This window comes from Herpailurus yagouaroundi, unplaced genomic scaffold (assembly GCF_014898765.1).
Source record: "Herpailurus yagouaroundi ecotype Mexico unplaced genomic scaffold, PumYag 139, whole genome shotgun sequence".
NCBI classification, from domain to species: domain Eukaryota; kingdom Metazoa; phylum Chordata; class Mammalia; order Carnivora; family Felidae; genus Herpailurus; species Herpailurus yagouaroundi.
Window position 1 is genome coordinate 4,982,134 of NW_024412394.1, and position 22,448 is coordinate 5,004,581.

The following is a 22,448-nucleotide window of genomic DNA, read 5'->3' on the forward strand; positions in this document are numbered from 1 at the left end:
TATTTTCAAACTCTGTATCTTTTTGGTCATTGCTTGTGATTTAGAGGAAGGGAGAGGCAGTGTGTGCTCATTTTACCTTACTGCACACGCTAAATTTTAGTCAAGACAGCCAGATTGTACTCCAAATAGCAGTCTGCCATCTTGAATTCAAAGTCCAGGATCTTTAAAATTTAAATAGATGAGACCTGTAGAACATACTGGAAGCTTTGCAGTCCCAGACAGGTGAAGGGACAGAAAATGTGTAGCCACTTCAAAAGGGTTCATCCTAAGAAGTCCTGGGCAAGTGTGTCCTGGGTGCAGATATTGTAAGATAACCATTGGTCACTGGTGGAAAAATATTGTCAGCGGAAGAAGAACTAAGACTGTCAGAGGCAGGCAAATGCTGTGCTTGAAGTCTGATGCCAGTCCTTCGTGAAATGAAGGAAGAGTGTATTAGGTAAACATTGAGAAAGGAAAGTGGGGACCCCAGGTGCCCACACATGAGTTCATAGCCTCAGGCACTGTCTCAGAAGTGGTCAGTTCCAGAAAAGAAGCCCAGAGAACCAGATACCATCATAATCAGGCACCCCACCCCCAAATTCCATCAGTCCTCAGCCCTCTTCTTTTCTTGAACTCTCAGGGGATTTGACACACCGATCTGCCCTCACTTGGGCTATCACCACCAGGTGTTCAGACACAGGGTCTCCTGGTCCCTCAGCACCTTTGCTGCTCCTTCTCACCTCCTCAGGCTCTATCCACTGGGAGCTCCAGGGCTCAGCTCAGGACCCGTCTCTTCCCTGCTTGGTGATCTCGTCCCAGTTACCTGAACACTGGTGATGACACCTTTCTCCCCAGCTGACACCTCAGCCCTTGGCTCGGGGCTCAGGTTCCCAGGGGCCCGCACATCTAGTTCAGTGTTCCTCCAAGCCAGGGTGGGTTGTCAGCACTGTAGCAATGGATGCTTGAGAATGCAGATCCTTGGGCCATGACAGCCCTGGAGTCCAGACCTGTAGGTCGCAGGTGTGGTCGTGGACACGTTATCAAGTTCCCGGGGGATTGATCTGTGCTGTGGTCTGAGGACTGCTTCTAGTACTCATCTCAAACTTCTAGAAAAAAACCCGATGCTCTTTCCTGGTACAACCATGACAGACTTTCCACACCACTCTCAGAGAAAACAGAAACCCCAAACCCTGAGCTAAACTGAAATTAACAGGGCCATCCTGACATGTTCTGGTTCCCATAACCAATAGTTCCTGCAAACCAATACTGAGTTAAAGCAGTATTATCCCTAACTTCTGCTGAGCTGATGTACCAAGGTAAATTGTGACCTTGAGGACTAGGGATAAGTGAGAAGTAGCTCCTTTTCCATCACAGACAGATGAGTATGAACTTGAACACCTTGTAAAGTTTGTATGGTTTTCCTTAAACACGTGTTGGGTTTGTGTTTGTTGAACAGGTCTTTGAGAAGTTCAGCCTCCTTGCCTTCTCTCTGGACAAACCCAGCATGTCCCAAGCAGGCTTCCCCCATCCCTGGTTCTGTGAAGGCCACCCCACTTGGAGTCTACCTTGACTCTGTGGTGTCTCTCACCGCACCCACCTACAAATCCTGCCTGCCCCAGCCCCTGAAGCTCAGCGGGTCCAGACAGCACCCCCTCTCCCCAGATTTCTACAACAGCCCTCACCCCTACTGCTCTGTCCCTTCTCCCTACAGGAATTCTCCAGTCAGGAAGCCAGTGAGCCTGTTAAAGTGTGAGTCAGACCAGGGCCCTCCTCTGCTCAGAAACTTCCACCGGCTCCACGACTTAGAGAAGAACCTGATGTTCTCTAAGGATCCCAGGGCCCTCCCCTGCCCACTGGACCTGTCACACTGGGCCTCACGTCCCACCCCTGCCTCTCACTAGTCCCCACCACACCAACCATGCTGCAAGGCAGGGCCCTCCCTTTTGCTCTCTCTCCTCCTGGAAAGAACCCCCCCCCCCCCCACTTCCCTGGGCCTCAGTCTTTGTCCCTTGTCCCCAGGGCTTTGAAAGCTTCTCTGGTTTCTACCTGGGCAACCACTTCTAGCCCTCTCCTTCACATGAGCACACAGGCGTGAGCCACATTTACACTCGTGCATGTTGTCTCTTGTCTGTCACCTTCCTCTGGAATGTAAGTGCCATGAAGGCAGGCCACTGGCCTGTTTTGTCCTCTTTGATCGTTGCTACATACCCAGCACTTAGAAAACGACCTGAGCTGCCTTTCAGCCAAAATGACCAACACAAAGGGAAAGAGGAGAGGTACTCGCTATATGTTCTCTAGGCCTTTTAGAAAACATGGAGTTGTTCCTTTAGGAACATACACACAAATCTACAAGAAAGGTGATATTGTGCACATCAAGGGAATGGGCACTGTTCAAAAAGGAATGCCCCAAAAATGTTACCCAGGCAAAACTGGAAGAGTCTGCAATGTTACCCAGCATGCTGTTGGCATTATTGTAAACAAACAAGGGCAAGATTCTTGCCAAGAGAATTCATGTATATGTTGAGCACGTTAAGCAAAGAGCTGAGACAGCTTCCTGAAGCATGTGAAGGAAAATGATCAGAAAAAGAAGGAAGCCAAGGAGAAAGGTACTTGGGTTCAACTGAAGCACCAGCCTGCCCCACCCAGAGAAGCACACTTTGTGAGAACCAGTGGAAAGGAGCCTGAGTTGGGAACCCATTCCCTATGAATTCATAGCATGATAAATGTAAAAAAAATAAGACTTTTCAAGACTGTAAAAATGTTTCTTTTTATTTTAATTTTTTTTTCCAACGTTTTTTTATTTTTATTTTTGGGACAGAGAGAGACAGAGCATGAACGGGGGAGGGGCAGAGAGAGAGGGAGACACAGAATCGGAAACAGGCTCCAGGCTCCGAGCCATCAGCCCAGAGCCTGACGCGGGGCTCGAACTCACGGACCGCGAGATCGTGACCTGGCTGAAGTCGGACGCTTAACCGACTGCGCCACCCAGGCGCCCCTAAAAATGTTTCTTTTAATTGAGTACCAGCTTGGTATCTTCTCCCCCGAAGAAGTATTTAAAGCAAACTTTAACTATGTCCAAATTCATTGGGTGATGGCTTTATTCAAATTTTGTGGGTTTTGAGACACCTGGATGACTCAGTTAAGCATCTGACTTTGGCTCAGGTCATGATCTTGCAGTCCATGAGTTTGAGCCCCGAGTCAGGCTCTGTGCTGACAGCTCAGAGCCTGGAGCCTGCTTTGGATTCTGTGTCTCCCTCTCTCTCTGCCCTCCCCTGCTCGTGCTCTGTCACTGTCTCAAAAATAAACATTAAAAAAAAATATGTGGTGGGGGTTTTTTTGCTGAAAGATGTGAAGTGGTTTATTGTACAATATACTCAATTTATTAGGAACTGCCAGATAGTACTTACAAAATATTTAATTGTAGTTTGAAAATAGTCCCTCTAAATCACTAAGAAAAAAGAATTTTAAAAAACAGATGAAAGGTTATCTGTTGAGATGGCATTTAAGCACGGAAAGTTGAGTACTTGTAATTGTATCAGGTCTTTTTTCTTTTTTTAATTTTTTTTTTTTAACATTTATTTATTTTTGAGAGACAGAGACAGAGCATGAGTGGGGAAGGGGCAGAGAGAGAAGGAGACACATTATCCGAAGCAGGCTCCAGGCTCTGAGCTGTCAGCACAGAGCCCGACGCGGGGCTCGGGGCTCAGGGCTCGAACCCACAAACTGTGAGATCAAGACCTGAGCGGAAGTCAGACGCTCAATTGACTGAGCCACCCAGGCAGCCCTGTATCAGGTCTTAAATAGCTATGTTTTAAGGATAAAGAACTTCCTTTTGAAGCCTATTACTTAAAAAGATTGTTTAAGCACTCTGGTTCCTACTAAATTATTTTCCCTGTCATGTCCTGTTAAGTGTTTTTCTATGTGGTGTTAGGAAAAATTTATTTATTGGAAATGCTCTTTGTTGGCCCAGGTCCTTTGCACTTGCCTTTGCCGGAGACTACCTACACTTTCTAAAGTTGGTGAATTTCTGATTGTCCTTTGTTCACCTTGCATGTCATAAGGGAACCTTCCCTGATGCATTTAAAAAAAAATTTTTTTTAACGTTTATTCGTTTTTGAGACAGAGCATGAATGGGGGAAGGTCAGAGAGAGAGCGAGACACAGAATCTGAAACAGGCTCCAGGCTCTGAGCTGTCAGCACAGAGCATGACGCGGGGCTCCAACTCATTGACCGCGAGATCATGACCTGAGCCGAAGTCAGACGCCCAACTGACTGAGCCACCCAGGTGCCCCTCCCTGATGCATTTTAAGGAGAGAAATGAAACTGTTGGAATCAAAGGAGAAAGTCTGGTTTGGGATGATAGAATTAAATCCCTTATATCTGTTACCACGGGAAAAAAACAAAAACGACTTGAGCTTGGTGGTGTTCACAGGCTGAGGGGACTGGGGGAGCAGCTGCTTGGTGAACCCCAATGCTCTCTGGGGGGGTTTGTCTTGTTCAATACATCAAGGGATTGTTGGAAATGCTGTAAGTGCTAGACGATCAAAAACTAGGAGGGTTCACTCACATGATGGTGCCTAAATCAAGTTTAAAAATGGTCTTGACAGTTCCAGTGCTCAGCTAAAACCACCGGATGGAAGTTGGCAAAGAGAAATGTCAAGTCCTGAGTTTAGGTTCAGAAAAGAAACTACGTTAGCAGTAGCACAGCTGCCCGATTTAAGTGAAAAGGGCTCAGTGTGAGCCCAAGGTGAGACGTGGCCAAGTGCAGGCTTGCGTTCTGCACGTGGAGTCAGGACTCCGCCTCCACGCATGGAGTCAGGGCCCACTGCCTCCTGTGGAGTTAGGTCCTCTGGCGCTTGGAGTCACACCCCCGCCCCAGCGTGTGGAGTCTAGGCCCCGCCCCCTGGCACGTGGAGTGAGGGCCCCGCCCCCTGGCGCTTGGCGTCAGGGCTCCCAGGTGCATGGAGTCTTAGCCGTGCCTCCGCGCGTGGAGTCTCGAGTCTCGCCCGGTCCCCACGCATGGAGTCTAGGCCCCGCTCCCAGGCGCGTGGAGTTAGGCCAAGCAGGCAGCAACGGAGCTGCAGGAACGTCACCCTCACTTGCAGGCGTCATGCGGGGGCCACATGCAAGGACAAGGCGCTGAGTGAGAGCGAGCTGAGGGTCGAGACACCCACAGGGGAGCACCTGTGAGCCGGTCGTACAGGAGAAGAGAGAAAAGGATGGCAGCCGGACTGACCAGGGCCGCAGAAACAACGAGGGAACCAGGCCTGGTCTCAAGGTGATGGAATTTTCTCTTCACCAGAACTGGCATGGAACAGGCACTGCAGGGGCTGAGAGGGCTCACAGGGGCCTGGAAAGGGTTTCCCGGGCCGTCCCTGCTCAGAGAAAGCTCCAGGGAGTGTGGTCCCAGGGCGAGTCCTGGAACTGCATGTAGGGGCCCCACCCAAGCGGACAGCGCTGACTCCGGAGATGTCTGTCCCCTCCCTCCCAGAGGCATGGAAAACAAGGGGGGGCCCTGGGGCTGGCAGAGGCGCTGAGGGGAGAGGGACGAGGGAAGACAGACACAGGCAGCCATCACTTTATTTTTAAGAGGAAACGCACAGCAGCAGGCTCACGGACAGGACCTTCCGGGTGTTTTGAACTCATACATTTGGTATATTGGCTAACTTAGGTTGCTCTGCAAAATGAGGAAGAGGCTGCATCCTGTTCACAAATTAATGCTTATTCTAAACAGCAACCTGCCCTTTGGGCTTTTTTAGAACTTTGGACGGAGCTCCTGGAGTCCTCCATAGATGGCTGAGAAGGGCTGTTCCCACCCCAGGTCCAGCATGAGCCCCCCACATCCCGGAGGTCTGGTAAGGGGGGTGGGGGCCGCGCCCACCAACCTCTGCAGCCCAGAAACCCGAAGGGGGTGGAGGGTCATGGTGTCTGGTAAATTCAGGGTATACACAAGTTTGGCAAGAGTAGCTCAGAGGTCAAGCCGCATGCCAGCCCCGGAACATCACCCTCTCCACAGTCCCCTGGAAGCTGAGTCCCAGGCCCACGGCACCTCTGGCCTTTCCAGGTGCTGTGCTGGGGTGGCCTCAGGACCTTAGTTTCGGGGGAGGTTTCTGTTCCTCAGAGTGGGCACTGCCTCCCAGAAGGTCACTCTGGAAGGGAGCCCTGAGAACTGAGCTGCCCTCCAGGGGAGTGAGTCCAGGAGAGGCGGTGCCCCAGGGCTGTGGTCAGTAGGCTCTGTGCCCTGCTGTCCTTGCCTATAAGCTTCTCAGATCTCACCGTCAGTGCGTGGCGCCATGGATGGGGGTGTGGGCTGCTGAAAGTGAGACCCAACTGCTTGGGACAGGTCTCGGAGGGAGCACCATCAGGCCCCAGTGGAAGGAGATGTGGATGGGGACTAACCCTGACCCCGGGGCTGGAAGCAGCCATGGGAGGATCAGCCTGCCCCTGCCCCCTGGACAGCAAGCAGAGGCCACCGCCCCCAGCGATGTGTGTGTCCATCTGGGTCAGGTGCCCTGTCTTGGGCCACAAACCCCGGGGCTCATGTGACAGGATGGGACTATTTGGTGATGGATGGGTGGACAGAAGCATTGCCAGTGTTCCCAGGGCATCCATGGAAACCCAAGCCCCAGAGCCCAGATCCCCATCCTAAAAGCCTCTCAGACCTGCTGTTCGGGGTAGCGCTGCCCCACCCTCATTCTGTACAGAGCTGGGGCCTCCCTCCCACCTCTAGATGGGATGGAGCCGCTCTCCGCAGGTTCTCAAAGTTGGCATTCTTCAGCTGTCCCAGCCCAGTGACAGCCAGTGACAGCTGAGCAGGAGACAAAAGCAGAGACAGGTGTAGGCTGCTGCCTCCTCTGCTTCCCCCTGCTCCCCCCTCTCAGGGCTATAAATACTCAGGATGCAAATGGTAAATGCTCTAGATGTTCATTATAAATTATAGGTGGATGATTGTGAATCTTTAGGCCATGAGGCCCCTTGGGGAATATTTCAGTTCTTTTAAAAAAAAGAAACTAACCTGATGGTCTAGGAGGTCCCCTTCATAGCCTGGCTTCTGTCTGGGAGAGGCCAGGGTATGGGGAAGGATGACTGGGGGTGGGGCAGGGGGCACTACCGCCCCTCAGTGAGTCAATCACAGAGGAAACGAATGACCTGGCTCAGGTCAAGGGTGACTCTGAGCCAGACGAGAGGGAGGGCACCTTTGTCCCTACTGTTAGGTTGGAATGTTATTCCGTGAGCATTATTACTTTACTGATATATTTTTTGTAATTAGAGCACGCGAGCCGAGAGAGGGGTGGAGGGAGAGAAAATCCCAAGCAGGCGCCATGCTCTGCGCAGAGGCAGATGCTCAACCCACTGAGCCACCCGGATGCCCCTTTAATGTTTTTTAACCATTTAAGAGACCAGTGATATTCAAAAAGTGTGTGTTGTCAGGGTGGGCGGGGGAGCTCTTCTATACTTGTTCCACACTCCTGCCACGGAGACAGGTTCTGCCTGCATACCTTCCGGCAGGAAGTCCTGCCTAAGGGATGTGGGGGTGTGTGGTGGGGGAGCTCGCAGTCATCTGAACAGACCCTGTCTGCAGAGGCAGGAGGCACAGGGCCCTGCCAGCCAGTCTGATGGAAACCAGCAGAATCACCATGTCCTTTCCCACGACACTGCACAGGGGTCAGGCCGAGGCATATGGGAAGCTGGTCCTATCCTCCAACCCAACCCTTCTCCATGTATGCTCTCCTACCACTGGGGCTTCTAGAATCCTGTTCAGTAATTGGGGGTGACCGGTCACCTTCCAGGAGGAGAAAAAGTCCCAGTTGTCCTGCATGGTGTCTAAACCATTCCCTTCTCCTTTTCCAGAAACTCCTGAGCAAACACCAGGCACTGGGATGACTTCTAATTTAATATTATAATAATAAAACCCACGGTGGTACAGAACCATGAGCTGCATTTTAAATTCCTAGGGCCACTAATGAGCACTGAACTCCTGCTGGAGCTGTTGTCAGGACAAACACACAGAATCGATGGCTGTGGCCGCAAAAATAAATGGAGCATGGCCTACGCCCACCGCAGCCATCACCAGCGACGGCCACCCTGACCTCGCAGCATCCAGAGGAACCGACCACCTGCACAGAAGGCAGGATTAAAAGGTAACACCAAAATGCAAACGCTAATGAGGAGAAACTCCTGGAAGGAGTTTAATTTTCTTTTCCTCTTTTCACACCGTTCTTCCCTGTCCAAAGGGAGGTTCTTGATCGAAGCCTGCGGTGGGGAATGTCTGCTCCCTCTATTACCCAGTGGCCCTGGCACACACCATGCTCTCCTTTTTATTACAGATGATACCTTACTTTGTTTTCTTTTCCAAGTCTCTATCTAGAAAGAATAAGTGATTACAATTTTGTTATCTTCTAAAAAAAAAAAAAAAAGGTGAAGTTGATGGTTCAGATCCATCAGCACAGCGATTTGACAATTGGGGTGACAGTATAACTACAGAGCAATTTTTTGCACAATTGAGAACTCTTTTTTTTTTTTTTTTTGGCCAAGGAATCAGTCTAACAAACACATCCCACTCTTGCTGAAAATAATTTCTTTTCCCAACTCTTCTAGGAATAAAACACTTTTAATGTATTTGTCAGGAATCGACACTTCATTTAATAAGATTTAAAAAGTGACAATTTAAAGAGCAATTGAGAAGAATCCCACATTCATCACGGCTCATGGTTCTAACTAAAATCAGAAGAAAACCAGAAAAAGCACTGAGACCATGAGAAAACAAGCATCTGTGTCTGGGTGGGTGTGCGCACGCATCCTATTACAGCTGGTTCGGGTCCCAAGTGCTCGGCAGCAACCCCACCTTTCAGACCGCCTTGACCAGGCTGCCAGCCCCACTGGGACACGCCCCGCCTGGCCTGCTGTCACCCCGGCTGGCCCTCCCAGGAGCCACCAGAAGGTGAAGTCCATCCCCCCCCAAAGCCCCAGTGCGGTTTTTCACTCTCCTGAAAAACATGATCTAAGATGACGAGCAGGGGGTTCTGGCAGTGTTCTGTTTCCTGACCTGGGCAGTGGTTGCACAGTTTCTAACTGAGAAGCATCCCAGTAAAGGGCCAGGGGCCACAAGCACCCCTCTGTCTGTCTCCCCTGGGGGCCAGGCCTCACCTGGCCTCTCCTCAAACCAAACACCACCGGGGCTGCATCCTCACAGGGGTGGGGGAGCCACAGCCCCTCATCGGCCCTGGCCCCCTCATCACTGGGCCGTTTCCCTCCTCACACTTCACGGCGGAGTTAGCCTCCACCGCCTGTTGGGTTGAGGACTCTGTGGGTATCTGGGAATCCTTCCAGCTGCGTGCCAGGCTGTCTTATCTGCTCTCCCATTCAGCTCCCTTAGTCTGTTTAAGCTTCGGGCCATTTTGGTCTAGTTGGCTGCAGGGAGAAGTCCTCCGCAGGGCCAGCCAGGGCCCTGAATGCCAGTCAACTGGGGACCTCTTCTCGGCTGCCCACTCACCCCTCATTCCCCGGAGATCTGTGCTTCACCCGGCATCGGTCTGGTGCCACACACCTCCACCGGGCTCTGCAGGCCCCATCCAGAAGGCCCTGGCCCAGCCAGCAGAAGGAGCCCCTCCCTGCTCCCGGATCAGAAGGCCCATCACGGAGACGGAGCCCACTGGCCTGGTAACGGGAGGTAGACCAGAGCAGCTTCTGAGCTCTGTCTGTGTCCGCCTGGGGCCTCCAGTCGGCACCAGGAGACGGCGTGGCCAGCTGATGGCTTGCAGAGATGCCTTCAGGACCACCCCACCCCTCCCGCCCACTGTCATGTGTGATCGGCATGGCTTCATCTTCCCCTTCTTCCCTTACTGGATCACAGTCCGTTCTCTCAAGACCTCACAGCGACGTGTGGAAGGTGGGAACACCGATGGAAATCTGTGGGAGAGAGGAGGAGACAGGAAGCCGCTGGCTGGGCAAGGCCCAGATGTGGGTCTGGTGCTAAAGCCTCATGGTCTGTGCCTTTTCTGACGGGACGGTGAGCTGCCAGACCAGCGTGGTTACCTGTGCCTGGGATGGTGACATGTACCTCGTGGGGCAGTGGGGCTGCACGGTCTGGACGTAGAGGGTTGGAACCTTCCAGGTCCTCGCCAGCCTGCTCCCCTCTTCCCAGGTCAGCAGTGCCAGCCCCCGAGCCCAGGGACTCCTCTCTGGACAGGAGACTTCAAAGTTGAGAAGGAACCCTCGGAATGGATACTTTCCAAACATCGGAACTCAGCCCTTGCTGACTTATCGGGCTCCTCTGTTCTCGCTGGGCAGGACTGCGCTGCTGAAGGAAGTGCCGAGTGGACAGGAATTCTCCAGGCTAATTGGCAACCACGTGCTGAATGCTGACAAAGGCAGCGGCCAAGTCACAGAGGGCAGCCACCCACGGCAAGCGGGAGGCACTGCCATCTGTTACGGGAGCCTCCCTCCCCTCGCGAGCTGCCTGGCGCCCCTCAGGGGTGCTGTTCACCCCCACACAGTGGGGAAGGGGTCAAATGCATGGGCTGAGGGCAGAGGGGGACCCGGAGCCCCCTGTGGCACGAGCAGGGACGCTGGCCCCATGGTTTCTCCTTCCCGCCAACGTTCAAACAGAAAGCCCACCTAACTTAACTGTTTAATCATGCAGTTTGATGACCCCATGTTCCCATGTCAATAGATCACTCAAAACGAAGGTATACTGGGGAAAGCATTTAGTTAGTCGGGCCAGTGGTTCTGTGTACGCCCACAACAGACATCTTTCAGACACCAGAGAAGAGCCCCCATGAAAGCCCATCTTCCTCCAAGTGGGGTCACAGGGTGTGCAGAGGACCTGGGTGTGCATCTGGGGGACCAGAGGACCACGGTGCCCAGCCTGACCGAGCTTCCCGTGGAGTTGAGTGTGACAGAGCCCTCGGGTGAGCTCCGGAGATGAGTGAAAATCAAAAGGCAGTCTGATCAAGTTCCACGGGGTAGTTAGTGCTAGACTGAAAATTACTGAGAGACATGACAGAGCCAGATGAAGCGACGGCAGTCAGAGAAGATGGTCTCGAGGAGGATGAGGAGAAAAGCTTCTTAGAACGGCTTTTCCTTCCAATCCCCAGTTGAATCGTGTGGTCTGGGGGTGAAACACAGCAACCCCCGAACTGCAAAGGCCCAGTTTTGTGTTCCAGACACCGACGGGCAGGAGGGCTGCCCTCCCCCAGGCTCAGCTAACCTGTGGTGACTGGAGGGAGGGTTCCACCCAACTGGAAGCCGCTACAGACTTATATATATACATTTACATACGTGTGAACATTAAATTAGCGGGTGGCATAAGAACTAGTTCCTTGTCAGCCTCCCAAGCTTAGAGGCGAGGTACATTTCAGGAATGACAGGTGAGTCACTCAGGAACTCGAGTGACCATTAACTCCAGTGTCCTCGCACTGATTTGCTGTGTGTTTTCTTGAACTTCCTCAAAGGATTTTCCTGGTCAGACCGGGTGCCGTGATGAGCCGAGTCTCAGCCTCGCACAGGCCGTGTGCACAGTATCTCTGCTTCACCCCAGGCTTAACCGTTCAAAACCAAGGAAAGAAAATTACAGCATCAAAAGGGACTAAAACAAGTGATTTGCTGTTTGAGCATTTCAAGAAGAACTGGAACACCTATGATTCAGCAAATGGATGCTAACTAAGAAATAAAAAATCATTTAGTTGCCAGGGCGATGTGTTCCATGAAAGTAAACGCTCTACGGAAACCCATTTCCTACAGGGAGCCTCCAGGTAATAAAGGCCTAACATATTCTCCTCCGCTTGAGTGCTGGCGGGCCATTGCTGTATTCTGACACGGGCCTGTCTACCGCTTCCTCCTGTCCCCTTTGCCCGGGTTAGATTAGAGAGGTAGGGTGTTAATGGTGGGCTTGATGAAGATTGAAGACCCATTTTCTCCCCCTTGAGACCAGCCTGATTTGAACAAATTGAGGAGAACAAAGCAGCCCCTTTCTGTCCTTGGGAGAAAGCCTGTTCTGTGTCCGTTTTTGCAGCCAGGTCTGCTCCTCCCCGGAGGGGGAGAGGGGCAGTCCACAGAGATCCCTCCTGAGAGGACACCGGTTCTTGCCGCTGCCCCTGGGGCCCACCCACATCATTCCACATCTGTGCCCCGGTTACTGGTGCTGCCGGTTGGGAGAGCGGGAGACGGAGCCTGGGCTGGAAGGCAGTGAGCTGCCACCGGGGGCCTGCAGGGCGTGGGGGTCGAGCGGCGGCCCCACCAGGCTGGGGTCCCCCGTCCCCGACTCCTCACTGTTGTCCTCCTTCTGGCTGCTCTGCTGCTCTGGACACTCAAAGTGGACACAGTGGAACACCTGCAGAGAGAGAGCAAAGGCCGGTGAGCGACGGCCATTGTCCAGCCTCCGGAGGCTGCCGATGTCCTGCCGCCCCTGCGCAGACCTGGGACAGCGACTAACAGGTGACACATGGTTCAGTCAGGTGGGGTGAAAGTACATGGGCCGAGGGTCTAAAAGGTACAGCCAGCACGACATGGATTCCTATAGACTGTTCTCACCGGATGACTCCATTTTTGGTTACCTTCATCATATGAGCTCTTCTTTTTAAATTAATCCTTGCATTTGGCAGCAGGGTTAAAAGTCAACAGGGGTTGACTGGTGACGGCGCAAAACTGTAGTAAAACCCCCTGCATTGTACACTATAAATGGGTGAGTTGTATGGCAAGTGAATTATATTTCAATAAAGTTGCCCTTAAAAATAAAAAGCCAGCAGGGTGTCACCCTGGGGGAGGAGCAGCTTATCTCCAAGGGTCCAAGTGAGTCCCTCCCTCTCATGCTCTTCCTGTGCCCTCAGGAAGGGAACAGCTCCTGACGTGTAATTATCTGATGGGCAGCATTGCTGGGGAAGGGGCTTCACCCTGACGTGGTTTGGGCCAACCTAGAATGAACACCCTCACGTGGATTCTGGACTTCAAGCTGTTATTACAAAGCTGTAATCATCAAGGCAGTATGATACTGGCACAAAAACAGATACATCAACAGAACAGAATAGAGAACCCAGAAATAAACCCGCAACTAGATGGTCAATTAATCTTTGATGAAGCAGGAAAGATCATCCAATAGAAAAAAGACAATCTCTTCAACAAATGGTGTTAGGAAAACTGGACAGTTGGGGCACCTAGGTGGCTCAGTTGGTTAAGCATCTGACTTCGCTCCGGTCATGATCTTGAGGTTTGTGAGTTTGAGCCCTGCGTCTGGCTCTGTGCTGACAGCTCAGAGCCTGGAGCCTGGTTCGGATTCTGTGTTTCCCTCTCTCTTTGCTCCTTCCCTGTTCACTCTCGGTCTCTCTCTCAAAAATAAACATTAAAATAAAATTAAAAAAAAAAAAAAAGGAAACTGGACAGCAACATGCAGAATGAGATTGGACCACTTTCTTACACCATACACACACACAAAATTCAAAATGAATGAAAGACCTAAATGTGAGACCAGAAACCATCAAAATCCTAGAGGAGAACACAGGCAGCAATCTCTTTGACCTTGGCCACAGCAACTTCTTACTAGACACGTCGCCAGAGTCAAGGGAAACAAAAGTAAAAATGAACTACTGGGACTTCATCAAGATAAGAAGCCTCTGCACAGCAAAGGAAACAATCAACAGAACTAAAAGGCAGCCTATGGAATGGGAAAAGATATTTGTAAATGACATATCAGATAAAGGGTTAGTATCAAATATCTATAAGGAACTTACCAAACTCAACACCCAAAAAACAAATAACCCAGTTAAGAAATGGGCAGAAGACATAGATACTTTTCCAAAGAAGACATCCAGATGGCTAACAGACAAATGAAAAGATGCTCAACATCACTCATCATCAGGGAAATACAAACCAAAACCACAATGAAATACCACCTCATATCTGTCAGAATGGCTAGAATCAACAACACAAGAAATAATAGGTGCTTGTGAGGATGAGAAAGGGGAACCCTCTTGCACTGTTGGTGGGAATGCAAACTGGTGTGGCCATTCTGAAGAACAGTATGGAGGTTCCTCAAAAAACTAAAAATAGAACTACCCTATGATCCAGCAATTGCAGTATTAGGTATTTACCCAAAGGATACAAAAATACAGATTCGAAGGGACATATGCACCCCAATGTTTATAGCAGTATTATCAACAATAGCCAAACTATGGAGAGAGCCCAAATGTCCACTGACTGATGGATAAAGAAGGTGTGGTATATATACAATGGAATATTACTCAGCCATCAAAAATAATGAAATCTTGCCATTGGCAATGATGTGGATGGAACTAGGTGTATTATGCTAAGGGAAATAAGTCAGTCAGAGAAAGATAAATAGCATATGATTTCACTTATATGTGGAATTTAAGAAACAAAACAGATGAACACATGGGAAAGGGGGGAAAAAGAGGAGAGAGGGAAACAAATCACAAGAGACTCTTAACGATAGAGAACACACTGTGGGTTGATGGAGGGAGGGAGGTGGGGGGTGGGCTAGATGGGTGACGGGTACTAAGGAGGGCACTTGTGATGAGCACTGGGTGTTGTAAGTGATGAATCACCTGAAACCAATATTTCATTGTATGTTAACTAAGATTTAGATTTAAAAAAAAAAGGAAAAGAAACCCTCACATGGAAGAGCCGGCCACCCCCAGGAGCCAGGAAAAGGTTGCTACCTGGCAGCACGACCGAGTTCTGTACTCAGTGTTGGGCCAACTATTATGTGAACAGGGCACAGCACAGAGCTCAGCAAATAAGGGGGAGGCATGGCCGACCCTGAGAATACACAGCATGGGGTGTGTGTGTGTGTGTGTGTGTGAGAGAGAGAGAGAGAGAGAGAGAGAGCGCCTAACATACCCACTGTGAAACAGAAGGTGTGTGAGCTGGGGGTATAGTGACAGGGGACAGTCAGGAACTCTGTCAGAGGTGGGCCTTTGGGGAAGCTAACCTACACCCTCCCCTGCGCACACGGAAGTTCCTTTCTTCACTAACAACCATATCCTTCTGGGGTTCTAGCCCCCTGGGGCCTGCCCTGAACTCTTGAAGGGGAGGAATCACATCCTCTGCAGTGGTGGTCTCTGGTGTGGGGTACACAGATCCACTTTCCAAGGAGCAAGCTGGCGGTTCTGAGGGAATCCGTTTCCAGATCCTCAATATCTGTATTTTCCAACACTAAGAACATGACTGAATTCACAACACCCTTCCCCACCTCACAGAAGGAAAGCACAGCCCCCTCACCTGCCCTCAGCAAGGAGCCCTGACACCTCCTGGCCCCTCTGAGGGTGAAGACCCGCTCAAGTGTATTCGTGCCTCATGTAATTTTTTAAATGTAACTGGGATTTTTCCAGAACTAAAACATTTTCAAGATACACTGGCTAAGGCCCATGAGTAAAAGTTTTGCACAATGACTTTCAGATTTAGTATGCCTTATTTAATGAATTGGTTAAAATCATGTCACCAAATATTTATTCCTAGTAATTGGTCATCTTCCATCTTATAAAATGTTTATTTTTTAACCTATTTATAAAAATAATTGTATTTAAACTTAGTATCTCACTTCTCAACCTTAAATGTTCAAAGGATTACTTTTTTCCAAAGTTCTTTTATGGGATAAGTGAACAAAATGTTTGAAGGCCACGACTGCTGTACTTAGGAGACTCGAAGGGGAAGGGGAAAAAAAAGGGAGGGTGGCAAACCATAAGCGACTCTTAAATACTGAGAATAAACTGAGAGTTGATGGGGGGAGGGAGGGAGGGTAGGGTAGGTGATGGATATTGGACGGCACCGCTCGGGATGAGCACTGGGTGTTGTATGGAAACCAATTTGACAATAGATTTCATATTTAAAAAAAAAAAAAAAAAAAAAAAAGCTAATAGGCATGGCCTGGAGGGAAGGAGAGGGCATCTGGGGTTAGAAGTGTTCCAGGCAAGGGGAATAACACAGGGGAGGAAAGGGCCCAGTGATGTCGGAGGAAAAGATCCGAGTCAGCAGGGCCAGCGAGGTCTCTGGGGCAGGAACATCCCACGACATGCTCATCCCATGTCCCACAGAGCTGGGCCTGTACATCAGATCCAACAACAAAGACTGACCTCAAAAGGACCCGTGCTGGTGATGTGCTCCTGGGATATTTGAAAAGACTCATCTGGCAATGAGGGCAGGGTGGTCAGCTTGGGGCCCACACGCTGTCCTCAACAAGGGGTGAGAGCCTTGGGCGGGAGGTCAAAGAGGCCAAGGAGAGGAGTTACAGCCCATGAGGTGATTAAAGAGAAACACACATTGATCTTGGTTACTTGTTAGAGGTGAAGTTCGGCAAAGTGGGACAAATCCAAGAGGGGTCCCAGACTTCTGAGATGAGCTGGCACAGGAGGCTGGAGCCCAGGCATCTGGTGGAGCCCAGGCATCTGGTGGAGCCCAGGCAAGAGGGGCCGCACAGGCTCCCTGGGGAAACTGAGAGGTGAGGAGGGCTCTGGCAGTGGTGGATCCCAGCGAGAGGCAGGAGGGTGACGGGAAGGAGGCTATAGGGGCAGATGAAGCCTCACCTGGAATGGGGTTTAGGGGTGAGTCCCATTTTCCGAGGGGCCTGATGGCACAAGAGAGTCTTAAACAAACTGGTATGCTAGGCTGGGCTGGGACAGGAACTGAGGCTGGGGGACCGACGGGGCAGAAGCCCAGCCGCTAGATCCAAGCATCCTGGACAAACACCTCGTTCTCCCTCTCATCCCCAGGCTTCTGCTTAAAGAAGTAAGTGGTGAAATTTGTAAAGTCACCACTGAACTTGGCTGCAGACGCTGAATGTGTAACTGCTTTGTAGTGATATTCATGCGAAGGGCTGGTGGGAGCCTGGAGCCTGTGCAGACAGCGTGCAAGGCAGGCTGTGTGCCACAGGGGCATAGGGGCATGGCACACTCCCGGCCCTTCCCTGGTCACCCAGTGCTTCCTGGAGAACTGCAACCCCTGCTCCCTTGGATGGGGGTCCACCCCTTCTTTCCCTGGGCCTGCTGGCTGGAGAGGAGCCATTCAACTCTGGATCTGCCCATGTTTGGTGAGTCTGCTCCTGGATGAGGGTCCATCTGTAGTGGATATGGCACTGGTATCCTGGGAGTGGGCAGGATGTGGGGCAGGGCTGGTGGGCACCTGTTTCTCTCCCCAAGGGAGGAAGTGCAAGCAGAGGGTGGGGGGCGGGGGGTGGACGAGGAACCATCTCTCCTTTGTCCCGGGGGCTCTATGTCCTCCATGGCTCCAGTGTGTGCATGCACATGCATCGTGCACACATACACACATGTGCATGTACACACACACACACACACACACACACACACCCTTTTTACTGTAGAATCAAATTCACAGAAGGCAAATGTGATATCAACTGTGAGATTATAAATTCTGTGCTTACCTTCCTGCATCACTATTTTCTCCACATTCCCACTTTAATTCATTTATCTACTGCTGTTTCAAATTTCACATCTCAAACTCTAACGTGAAGACTGAGGCCATATGTCTTCAGGTCTATCCTGTTCATTTTGGCAAAGCCGGTCTCCCTCAGAGCGAGCAGATTCCACTCCCCGAAGCTCAGGTGGCCCTGTCCTCACCATGGTGCTTCCTGGGGGCCTCATGGTGCCAGCTGCCCTCAGTACCCCCGTGCCTCCTTTCCTCTCTTTCCTTCCTCTGCCTGTTCTAGCACATCTCTCTGCTTGGGCCCATCTGCAGGTGCTTACTGGTCAAAAGTTCAATGGGAGAGCCTTTCATGGGGATTTTAAACTGTCTAGGCCATTGGCTCTGACCTGTACCATGCAGGGCAAATTTGAACAGCTTCCTGGTAGCAGCTATCCATCTATTCCCCTCCATCAATGTAACGTTCTCACAGCTTTTCAAGTGACCAGACCATCTTTTGGTGGGTTATCGACAGTCCTCTGGCTTTATGAACACTCCTCTTTCCAAGTAAGGAGGGGGTGGGGAGTTCGGAGGGAGGGGATGGTGCTGTTGGGCACACCTCTGCTGCCTGGAGCCCCACCCCCACCCCAGCCCCCTCTCCCAAGCCCCTCCCTGAAGCTTTTCCTAAGCCAGCAAACATCCTGTTCTCTTTCTCAGTCCGACCGACCGGTCACACTCTGTCCCCAGAGCCCACATCTCCACCCTCTGAGAGGGAAATGTTCTGAACATGCTGTACTTACTGCACCTTCCCCTTTCCAACCCTGAGCCCTTTTCCTGTCCCATCGTGCTGTTATTTGTGTAATCCCATCGCCTGCGTTCTCAGCCCCGATCTCCAGAGGTTATCCCTCAGGCCCCTGAGCTGATGCTAATCCCTGCACTGACTTGAGACTTATCCCCCTCCTTCTCCTCAGTGTCCTTAATTTCTGGGTGAGCTCTTGCCCCACAGGCCCTGCGAGGCTTTAGGCTCCCTACCAAAGCCCGGCCCCCTCCTGCCTCTGTCTACCCACCTTGCAACCTTGCAACTCAAGGACCAAGGTGTGGTTGCCCTTTCTCCCATGCAGCCCTTGCACAATGATAAACACGTCAGTACAAATTCTGGATTGAAAGATAAAATTGAAAAAACTCTCAGTGAGGCTGGGCGCTAACAAGCTGGTCCTTCAGAACATGGCTCTCACCTCGGAAAGGGTCCACATCAGCGACGCTACCATCTGCTCTGCATGGTGCTGGTGAAGCCTGGGAAGACTGTATGGAGTGGGTGCCTAATGAATGCTTGCTGGCTTGCTTCTTGTTGCCCTCATTTCCACTGTCATTCCCGCTCCTAGCCTGCATTTCTTTCTTAACTTGGGTGATGCTGACTGCACAACCGTCTTTAGCCCCTTTGACCCACCTGTTTTAAAATAATAGTGCAAACGGCTGTTACTCCCAACACACCTCACAATGCTGACAGCGAATCTCCACTGGCTGTTTTGTGTTCTGCTCCGGCTATTCCTCCCTGAGAAATCATAGCCGCTGCTCCCCTGCCACCAGTGGTCAGTCCTTCCACCTGAGATAGGGCAGACTGGAGGCCGTGGAAATCCCAGCTGCCTGACTGTGCTCATGCGGCCCCGGGGTGGGCGCACATGTGACCGGACCGGGGGGATGGGGCCACCTCTGAGCTGAGCTTCAGTTTGGGACTTGGAATCCTGAGTGTCGCTGAAGGACCAATTAACTTTACCATGGGTTCCCTGAGCATCTCCAGGGAGCCGAGCAGGCTCTGCCAGATTCAAAGGCAGCACACAAGAAACAGTTAATTTTATTAAGTCACAAACTGGTGTAGTGAGGATTTTAAGTGGAAAAGGGTGTTTTACAAATGGAAAGATGGGTAAGTCTTACCCAGAGACTGGAGTCACTGAAGAGGTAAAACGTGCAGTGGGAATCAGAATGAGCAGGCAAAGGGCGGGCGGGAGTCAGGAAGTGAAGGGTGCCTCTGCGTGCCAGGCGCTGAGGACAGAGCGAGCCCCACATAGGCGGCAAGTGGCAGGTGTGACTAGAGGAACCGGGTGAATGGGGTTTGGGGGTCAGGAGGTTTGAGTGCCTTCATTCACTCCACAACACTTATGATGCACCACCTGCATGCCCACCATGCGGGTCCTGGCCCCTCAGAGGGTGCATCATCTGATGAGGACAGCAGACACCTCAGGGGACAGGCAAATGGCTCTGGGCCTACAGGGAGCCATGAGGGTGTGGTGGGGTCCCAACCGGCCCGGGGGAGTCGGAAATGCTTCCTGGGGGAGGAGATGCCAGAGCTGAGTCGGGAAGCTTGAGGCAGCCAAGCAGGAAAGGCCAGAGGAGGGAGCCCTTGGCGCAGCAGGAGAGGGGAGGCTACTGTAGCTCTAGCCTTGGCGGGGAGGGTGATGATGGAGAGAGCAGGAGGGTGCAGGCTGGGTGCAGTGGGGTCACGGCCCAGGGCAGTACCATGAGGGACTGGCCAGACCTGGGTGGGGAGCAGGGGACAGGGGCTCTGGACAGAAGAGACTCTTGAAAAGGGACTAAATTTAAAATACTACAAAAGAAATACATGTTTATGGTGACAACTAATAAAAGTGGTTAAAGGAGGAGGGTAGATGACAACAAACCCTTAAACACTGAAACCCCCCTGATGTAGACTAGCAATCTGGGATAAACAGAAAGAGTCCTTTTTAAAGGAAGAGTAACAGAACTGGGTAACAGATGAGGTGAGACCGACACAGGAAAGAAAAGGCTCCAGGGATTCTCTGGGAGGGCAGAGATGGCAGCAGCGGGCCCCAGGGGGCTGGAGCCTTCCATTTTCGAACAGCCGTTGGCTCAGCCTGCCTCCGAGGGCCCGTCCTCATCTTCAGATCCTTTCCCTGCTTTTGTTTTTCATACTTCAACTGCCCCACTGAGCACAAACACTGACCAGGCGCGAAGCAGGGGTGCCCCTGCCTGTAGGAGTTTACCGTTCTGCAAAGGAGGCAGCAGTGTGCCCAGGGTCACGTGCGTCATGGCATTCTGCCTCAGGGCCAAGCAGCTCTGAGCCGGCTCACCCGTCTGCAGAACAGTGCGCAGGCTGGGCTGTGGTTGAGGATCCACCCACCCGCCAGCTGAACCTAACACAGTACAAAGCCAACACCCACCACGTCCTGGGCTACGGCACCTCACCACCATCATCTCGTGCAAAACTGGGGTTCCCCCCGTCGGGACCTTGGGCACCCAGAGAGGGGGCCTAACTGTTCTCAGGAGCGGGGGTGGAAGGCGAGCCTGTTGCGGGGAAACTGGCTCCTTCCTCGGGGGTCGCGTTGGTCGGAAGGGGCCTGAAGCGCCTCCCTCCTCCTGCCGCAGGGCCCCTGCTCTTACATACACAGAAACCAGGGGAGGGAGCGATGGCTCGGGGGTGCGGGGTGCCATCGGAAGTGTGCCACCTGCCTGCCACACCCTCAGGCTGCTCTGCCCAAGTGCACCTCTGGCCTCCCTCTAGGTGGAACAGCCAGGTTCTGAGTTTCTCTTCACTCAGAAGCTTGTGCAATTCAATTTCTTTCCTGCGAACCTTCCCAAGACTGCAATACCGACTGCAATACCCCTCGGAAACGACGTGACCAAAAGTGAATGAGGCATACAGGGCAGAGTCGCACTACTGATTTATGCAAAACCATTACGACCGCCGCCGCATCATTTTCCCTTCCCCTTTTCGGCAATCATGTATCCCATTAGCCTGTTTGATTGCCGCCGCTCACAAAGGGGCACCTTCGCTGAACCAGCTTCAATGGCCTCTGGATCTATCCCTGGAGAGGAGCCGGCTAATTTGGAATGTAGTCGTGTGTATGAATCCGACACAGCCTTAGTCGCTATCCGGGTGTCCTTTTTTTGGTAGCTGCTGTTTATTATCACTTTGCCTTTCCTCTCTGGGAGCCATAATTTTCGACATGTTTGAGATAGTCTGGGGTGTTCTTTTTCCCTGTGAACCCTGGAAAGGATGAGCACAAACGCTCCGGCCTCTTCTCGGTGACGGGGCTGGCTCCTCGGCTGGCCGCTGTCTGCCGCCTTTCATTACAGGGACTCCCCAAGCACGTTGTGCTCGACACATCTTCAAGGGTTTTAGAAGCAGAGAAGCCTCTGCTAATTTTCCCAAGTTGCACTAAGAGTCCGCCGTGAACTGTAGCAGAAATTGGGAAAATTTAATAAATGTTGATCCGTGGCTCTACCTTGCTTTTCTGGTTTCTCCTGAGTAATTTTCACAGACTGCTTTCATGCCAACCAATACAAATAGGATTCCTGACCCAAGCTTTCAGCTTACATTTCCAAGGTGACATATCTTTATAAAATAGATACCACCTCTCAGTGATATCTGCCCGTAAGTCAGACACAGAGACATGGCTTCTGAATTATGCCACCCTGAAGACTGCCGATCTTTCTTCACCCCACACCCACTGCGCGTTCAATGAGCATTGACAGATCCTGACGCTGGTGACAACTGACATCTTTCTTACACTCACCTCAGGGGCAGAGGTCAAGAGTCCCTCTGTAGGCTGCGGGGATGTTTTACTTTTTGTTCCTTTAAAAATGAAGTCCAAGTGTCTCCGACAAAACACCCCGTTTTATAAACAAAAGTTCTGTAATTGTACATCTGAACAGCCCAAACCATTGTTTTCAGTTAAGAAACCCTCTTCAGAGGGAGACATTTCCAGATTCTGAACAATACTTTTTCAGCGTTGCTTACGGATGATAGGATGCCAACATCGTTTTGCACAAATATTTAATCCTAATACATATAGAAGTACATTTCTTGGTGACACTGCTTTTATATGGCAAGTTTTTAAACTTTCCAGTATCACTTTCCCATATTCATGTAGGCCAGGGCACCCACAGATCCCTGGAACTTCACTGCTTGGAAGGTTCTGGAAAAAGAGTCTTTCCACTACCTATCAATACAGGCAACCCCACAATCCCCAGTTACCGTTTTTGATGTGTGCACACTCCAGAGTTCCAGGGAGAGCGATTTACTCTCTCTTCGTAATTAAGTTGGCCCTGGAGTATTAGTGGCTTCT

At 51.4% G+C, this 22,448-nt stretch overlaps 1 protein-coding gene and 1 long non-coding RNA gene across 4 annotated transcripts in view; one reads left to right on the top strand and one right to left on the bottom strand.

Moving 5' to 3' along the window:
* Window positions 1–3,316: 3,316 nt before the first annotated feature.
* On the top strand, window positions 3,317–4,084 carry LOC121029393 (uncharacterized). Its single transcript, XR_005789707.1, has 2 exons — window positions 3,317–3,518; window positions 3,773–4,084. It is a non-coding gene; the product is annotated as an uncharacterized LOC121029393 (long non-coding RNA).
* A 6,586-nt stretch (window positions 4,085–10,670) lies between these two features.
* The window catches only part of BTBD9 (BTB domain containing 9), a 417,923-nt gene continuing 406,145 nt past the window's right edge, over window positions 10,671–22,448 (bottom strand). For all 3 annotated transcript variants that reach the window (XM_040473393.1, XM_040473392.1, XM_040473394.1), the window contains one exon: window positions 10,671–12,310. In XM_040473393.1, the coding sequence (XP_040329327.1) occupies window positions 12,113–12,310 (198 nt within the window). In that variant the 3' untranslated portion in view covers window positions 10,671–12,112. The remainder of the gene's footprint in view (window positions 12,311–22,448) is intronic.